A 7275-nucleotide genomic window follows, 5' to 3' on the forward strand; every position below is an offset into this window, starting at 1 on the left:
TATGGGTGGTTTCCCAACATACAGAATACAGAAAAGTACAGCAAGACGTACTAGCTAGGCTGGTAAAGTAATCATTAAAGTCTTAAATTTGATTATATAAATATGATAATAGCTGTATTTTTAATTACTAGTCAAGCTGCTGAAATAGTCATTGTTTCATAAAGCTATTTTATTATTTTTAATGTGTCATCCAGTAAAATTATACTCCTAAAGGTGAAGCAAGAAATGTCAGTATAATTTGTTCATTTACACATTACAACCTATAAATACTGTGGGAAGAAATAGCCAGGGAATTGTTTTGGCTAGGCTTGTGTAGGCACTAGGGCCGATAGCCTAGTACCAACCTAGGAACCTATAACAGAAAAAATCAAAATAAGGAAAATAACCTGGAACAAACCTAGCAGAAAGGAGAGGAACTCTAGCAGTAAAAGAAAAGGGAGATCACACATTTGGATGGGGGTAGGGGACATCCTGTTTTTTTTAAACATATAAAATTTTCCTAAGATTTTAAATCAACAGAACTTTACTCTCTTGAAGTGTTGACATTGAATGAAATTAAAGGCATACTCCGACCCATTACTGATTTAATGCACATCAGCAAGTCAGATGGCATCACAAACACTAGGTCTGGGATCTAAATCTGTTCCCCAACATCAACAGAATGTTTTATGCAGTGCAGAGTCTGTTACATGGTAGCGGTATCCTCTGCAAAATATACCCATCTCTCCAAACCAAAGTTCATCCCTGTCCATTTTCAAGTGAAACTTAAATCTATGGATGGGAAATGGAAAATTTACCCCAGGACTGCCCCCTGTACTGCTGATGGACAGGTGCAGCTCCGAAATGCTACATCCCATGCATGGGTCCCTGCAAATTATTTGTGGTACAATTCCAGTTATTCTAATTGGGGATAATATGTATAATTATTGACAATAGGATGGGTAAGGCCAATCTATAACCAAATGTGATAGGTTGTTTTGAGCACAAAAAGGGAAATTGACTAGGTTTAAAATGGCCCACAAGCACAGTTAGCGTAGTACTTAACTGTAAACTATGATTCTGTAAATGTATTCTGTTATATTTTCTAAGGGAAGTTTGATAAAGGTAAAGCATTAAAGAAAATGTCTGTCTGGGGTCCTTGCTACTTGCTGAATTTCTAGATGCTCTTTATTTAAATCTGAACAGTTTGTCATGTTTTCATTAAAGCAAGAAACCAAGGCTGAAGGGGTATTTTTGACAATTCACTTGTTGTGCCCCTCAAAGACTGTGCTGTGCCTGTTGGCATTCTCACTATAAGAGCATTGTTTGCATTTGGATCCCCACATTGACAGCAAACAGAAATGCGAGCATATCCCATTAAGCACAGCCCAAGTGGTAAAAAATTATTTCCGTTATCTCCTACTGTTTGTGTATCCTTTCTCAAGTAACATCCATGTCTGGTAATAGAAGACTAGTCTTGAAGAAGAGTGAGAAGGTGATTGTACTATTCTTCCTTTCTTCCTCTTCTTTGAATTTGTGATCTTGAAGTTGGCACATCTTTTATGCATTTACCCTACTATAAAATGTCCATTCTGTGCATTAGTTTGTACTTGCTGTACTACAAAATGTCCATTTGGTGTAGCTGGTTTATTTGCAAGTAGACTGTCCACTCCTATGCATATCTGAGCAGCAAAGAACAAACACGCTGCTGAGGAAAAGTGAGGCAGACACTGCCTGCTCTGTACTTCCCCACATTATTTTATTTATTTATTTATTTATTTATTTAACATTTGTTGACCGTGAATGTCCGACTAGGTTCCACAGAGCCTGTTTTCAGCGGAGGCCCGGGGAGAAATGCTCCAGATGCATGTCTTTGCTGAATTTCTAGATGCTCTTTATTTAAATCTGAACAGTTTGTCATGTTTTCATTAAAGCAAGAACACATGTGCTGGCCTTTCTCGTACCTGAATAGTTAATTTTAAACACAGGTGTTTTGTTTCCCAAAATAGGCAGACGTATGCTGTCTGATCACTGTGCTTGTAATTCATGATTTTTGCATTTATCGCTGTATGTGCCTAGCAGACCGTACTGAGGGAAAGGGGAAAAACAACTGCTGAATGGAAATAAAGCTCTTTTTTTGATGTGGAGAGCAAATGGCCTTTTGATGAGGAGTATAAATTATTATATTAGCTAGCTTGCCAGTGGTTACTAGTTGTCCTTAACCATAGGGCACAGTTCTTGTTTGGTATTCCAGTAATAAAGAATGTGTCTGCCCTGTGGCACTTGGGCTAAAACAGACGTAGCTCATGGGAAATGCCAATGGAGAAGGGCTGTGGGCTGTTTGAAGATTTTCCTTTCTAATGAATGAAGATTTTTATTCATTAAGAAAGAAATATGGATGGGGGATGGTCCCCAATATAGCCAAGTGGAATGTATAAGATTGCTTAAATCTTGCAGACACTGTCCCAGTTAAGTCTTGATGCAGAGTAGGACAAAATATTCTGGTAGTCGGGGGAAAAACAGACTCATCTGCTGATCTCTCATATTAAATCAAAAATCCAAAAGAAGCTTAGTAGTTGTATCTGCAGCACCATGTAGTTTATTGTCAAGGATTAAGACTGACCACCTAAAGAACTTCATTCTGAAATTCTGAGCTTGAGTCTTTGTGTCTGTGCTTGCCAAGCACATAACTCTGAGGAAGCCGTTTAATTATGTAGTGCTCTTGGGTCATCTCTGAGAAGAAGTGTGCGAGTCTAGTGGACTATCCCGTTACTTGATTAATAATGTAAAAAATAGTAGCCACACTGTCCAGGACCGTGCAGCATTTTAGAAAGCAAAATAAAGACTTCCTTTATTTTGAAGCCACCCTTGAACAGAAAAGCCGGTTGTCCAAAAGTATGTTTGTAATCAAAGCTGCAGTAATGATAGAGTGTGGATTGTAGTCAAGTGAGTTTTAAATCTGGAGTGGCTGACCTAAAAATGTTCTGTCCAACACTTGGGAGTGGCATGTTTATATTGATGACGGATCATGCTACGTATTAGACTGGGTGCAATGCAGATGTCAATTAGTAGACTAGTTAGAATGGTAATTTAATTTGAATTCAGTACATATCTGAACTGCTTTGGAAAGTGGGTACTTTGTTTATTGATTTGACTGATTAACTGATTGGTCCAGAAGGATCAGATGTTTACCCTACTCATAATTATAGGCTCAACTCTGGAATGCATACATGTTTGAAATGAAATAAAACATTTTAGGAATAGTAAAAACATCAGCAAGCATACAAAATATCACAGAAAATGTGTTGACCATTTAAATATGTGCTGTATGTACAGAATCTTTACATTGTGGACTGTAGAAGAGATATATTGCTGTTCTCACAGAAGGTGAGCAGGATGGTACAAAAATGTTGGAGTTTGTGTATGTTAACATTCCTGGTGTGCGCAACACTCACCACTAGATAAACATTGTAAAAAAGAAGGAGAAGCCCAGGTATGAAGTATAGGAGTAAACACACCAAGGCAAATGTCCAGAAAAAATGTAAACTCCTAATACTGCTAAAACCACACTGAAGGAGCAAAAAACACTGTAAAATCCAGTATACATCCAATACAGTAAAGAGCATTGGATTTATACTGGATTTTACAGTGTTTTTTTTGCTCCTTCGGTGTGGTTTTAGCAGTATTAGGAGTTTACTAGATAAAGCATAGGTGATATGTCTACATTGTGGTAAGAGCAGAAAGGTATATTTATATAGAGGTTGTAGAGGAGAATGTTATTGAACTGGAGGTTTAGGAGGAGGGGTGGAGGGAGGTAGAGCAGGATATATTTAGTGAGAACATTATCAGGATGAGCTGTTTGCAGTACTTGGCTGTTTACAGGTACCCCTGATACTTCATACATTTCTAGACTTAGGTGCATGAATCACTGGTGTCTTAAGTACAGCCAGATGACAAAGTTCATGGGAAAGTAATAACAGCAGCATTAAGTATATAAGCTAATAACTAACCTTAGCAAAGTTGTACAGTCATAGTTGCAAAAGAAAATGCACTAGGTAGACTGTTGCTTCATATTTCCAGAATAACTGGTGGTCAGGAGCCGTGACCAGTAAACATCCCACAAAAGTTCACATCAAGATGTTTTGCAGAGGACTGATAGGCTGTTTTAACAGAATTTGAAACCTAGCCAAAGGATGATTAGATTAATTTGTTCTGAATTTGTTCGTGTTGTCAGTAGAAGCTGTCCTCAAATTGCAGTCATGGATCAGACTTTCTATTTCAATTCAAGCTGCAGCGACAAAGTAGAGTAAAGTTAAAAAAATAACTTGGGATTTATACACTTGTCTATATAGTGATATGGTTTCTATATAGTGATGTGGTTTTCCAAACAAATTGAAGCATTTTTTTTTAAATAAGGCACAGACATTTAACCTGTAAAACAAGCAGGGTAAACTGATCAATATTCATAAACTCACATAATGGAAGAAAGTAGACCTGCACATATGCATTTTTTGAACATTATTTGTTTTTGTCTTTAGACTCCCCAGACATGGCACTCAAACCATACCAGTTTAGAATGGAAGAGGTGGAGGGATTTCGGTACCGGTGTCGGGTAAGAGGAATGGAAGCCTGCTTTTTTCCCCCCTTGTATTGGAAGATTTATTCCCATTTCATATGGGAGTGTGATGTTAATGAAAGTATTGTTGTCAAATTAAGAGTCCTTATTCCAGTAACTGAAGTATTTAAATGTTAGTCCCAACCTAGAGCTCTTTCAGCACTAGGAGCCTGACTGGGATCTATCGTGTCAACGGTTGGGGATGGCAGGCTTATTTTAATGACACTTCATGCTACATATTAGACAAATACAGTGCATATGTGCAGCATACACTCTGTGTTGTATGACTTGATGTGGATTTTGTATGGCGTATCACAGGTTCTTGTCATTGGGAATTGTCTTGGTGGTGCAGCTTGTTCTTCTTGCATTTACTTTGATCAGCACTGGGCCATTGAGAGTCAGAGATGATCTTGTTTTTGTTCAGTACATATTCTTCTAGTTGAAGGATACACCCCATAAGAGGTGAACATAAAATATAAAGTGAATGTTTGTATAGTGCTACTAACTTTTTTTTTTCTTGCTAACGTAATGTTTCTCCAGGTTGTCTGTGACTGGTATTATGTAGCCAAGGTGTCATGCACTTTTCCATTTGCTGCTAAGTTATCTTGATTTCTTATTGGCTAAACTGTCATAATGTAATTTGGTTGCATTCGGCAGACTCACCTTTGAGTCCCTTAATCCCACTTCCATAATTGATAAGTTAGCCTGTAGTATTTGACATCCATAGCTTGTGAATCTTGCTTGAAAACCATTTTCACTTTTGATGCAAGGATTCCAAAGCAGATAGTAATTTAGAAAGTTCCTTTTACCATAACTTCCTAAGAAGGTATGAAGCATTGGTCAGGATTCATAGATGTTCAGCATATAGTATAGCACAAATTAGCTCAAGTTGTAGCAGTGTTGGTGATTCCAAGACATTGAGTTGGCCCTACAGATGGCAAAGGAGCATTGTATGCAGTGGATGCTAATTAGTGCATGATGGAATTGAGGAACCCCAGTCAGGTGAGCAAGACAGTGTGCGCAAATGACCCAAAATGGCATACTGATTCAGAAATGAATAAAATAGGTGTGCTGCACCGTGATGCCATATCCGTTCTTTACACAGAGAATATTGACATATGCAAAAAGAGTGATGCTAGGATTAGCAGCTGCACCATTTTAACTGCAGCCAATAAAGCCAGAGTCTTCAGTACTGTGCATCGCAGTCATCTGTGCCAATGGAGTTGGTGCAGACAAGGGAAACTAAGGAAACCTTATTGAACTGCATTACCCACAAGCAAAATGAAGGGGGGATGCATGATATGCCCATACATAGGAATGCTAAGGTATATATAGAGTCAACAGTGTTAGCTACAAGGACTTTTCAGTGACCTAGGGGATATATGGGGTTAAATTACTCAGAATTACATTTTTTAAAAATTTAATTTATTGAAAATTTTTTTGAAAATTAATTTAAAATTTTGATGAAAAAAATTTTTTTTTTTTTTAATTTTTTTTGGGGGGATTTTTTTTATATTGTAATGGGATGAAAATATTTTTTTTGTTGAATATTTTTATAAGGATAAAAAAAATTTAATAAAATAAAAGTTGTTTTATTTATAATTTTTTTTTTGTAAAAAAATTTTTAAATTTGTTTTAAAATTTAATTATTAAAAATGTTGTTTTTAAAATTTTTAATAATTTTTTTTAGGGTTGTTAGTAATTTGGGGTTAATTTATATTAAATATTATAATAGTTGGATATAATATTTAATTTTTTTAAAAAATTTTAATTTAAAAATTTTTTAAAAATTAATTTAAAATTTTTTAATTTTTAAAGAATTTATGAAATTTTTTTAATAATTTAAGATTTAAAAAAATTTAAATTAAATTTAATTTGGTGTTTTAAAATTATTTTTTTAAAATTTAAAATTTTATTTAAATTTAATGTGATAATTTTAAAAAGGTAAAAAATTTTAAAATTTAAAAATGTTGAATTTTTTTTTAAAATTTGTAATTTTTTTTTGGGTTTTTAAAGAAAATATTAAAATATAAAAAAATTTTTTTGAGTGTTTTTAAATAAAAAAAATTTTTAAAATTTTGTAAAAAATTTTTTCTGTAAAATATTTTAAAAAAAAGGGAAAATTAAAAATTTTATTAATGTTTAAAAGAGAAAATTTTTTTTATTATGATAATTTTTGGGGGAATTAAATTATATATAGAGTAAATTTTATTAAAATTTTATTTTTGGGGTTGTTAAATTTATTAAAATATATATTATCAAATTAAGGGAAAAGGAATATATTTTAATATTATTTTTTATTTAATAATATTTTTAATCCTAAGGGCCCAGGGTTTAAAGGCCGGGGGCCCAAAGGGAAGCCCATTTCAACGCCAAAGGTGGGGGGAAAAATTTTTATATCCCCAAAACTAAGTTAATTGTCGGGGGTATGGTTTTAAAAATTTTATGGGGCCCAAAAAGGTTGTTTTGGGGAGGGTAACAAAAAGGTAAAAACAAAAGGCCTATAAAGGGGGCCCCAAAAATTTTGGGGTTGTGTTTGGGATAGTTTTAAGATTGTGTTTTAAAACCCAAAACGGAATTTAATGGGCTGTTAAAAATAAATTTTTTAAATTTTAGGGGGGTTTTTGCTTTAAATAAAAAAGGGGGAAATTAAAAAAAGAAAAAAAAAATTTTTTTGGGAT

The 7275-nt window shown here is 34.4% G+C and overlaps 1 protein-coding gene across 2 annotated transcripts in view; it reads left to right on the forward strand.

The window, feature by feature from the left end:
* DDX56 (DEAD-box helicase 56) overlaps positions 1–7275 on the forward strand; it is a 232368-nt gene that overhangs the window by 158188 nt on the left and 66905 nt on the right. For both annotated transcript variants that reach the window (XM_044084239.1, XM_044084240.1), the window contains exon 10: positions 4518–4591. In XM_044084239.1, the coding sequence (XP_043940174.1) occupies positions 4518–4591 (74 nt within the window). The remainder of the gene's footprint in view (positions 1–4517; positions 4592–7275) is intronic.

This window comes from Protopterus annectens, chromosome 9.part0 (assembly GCF_019279795.1).
Source record: "Protopterus annectens isolate FY-2018-M chromosome 9.part0, PAN1.0, whole genome shotgun sequence".
Taxonomy (NCBI): Eukaryota; Metazoa; Chordata; order Ceratodontiformes; family Protopteridae; genus Protopterus; species Protopterus annectens.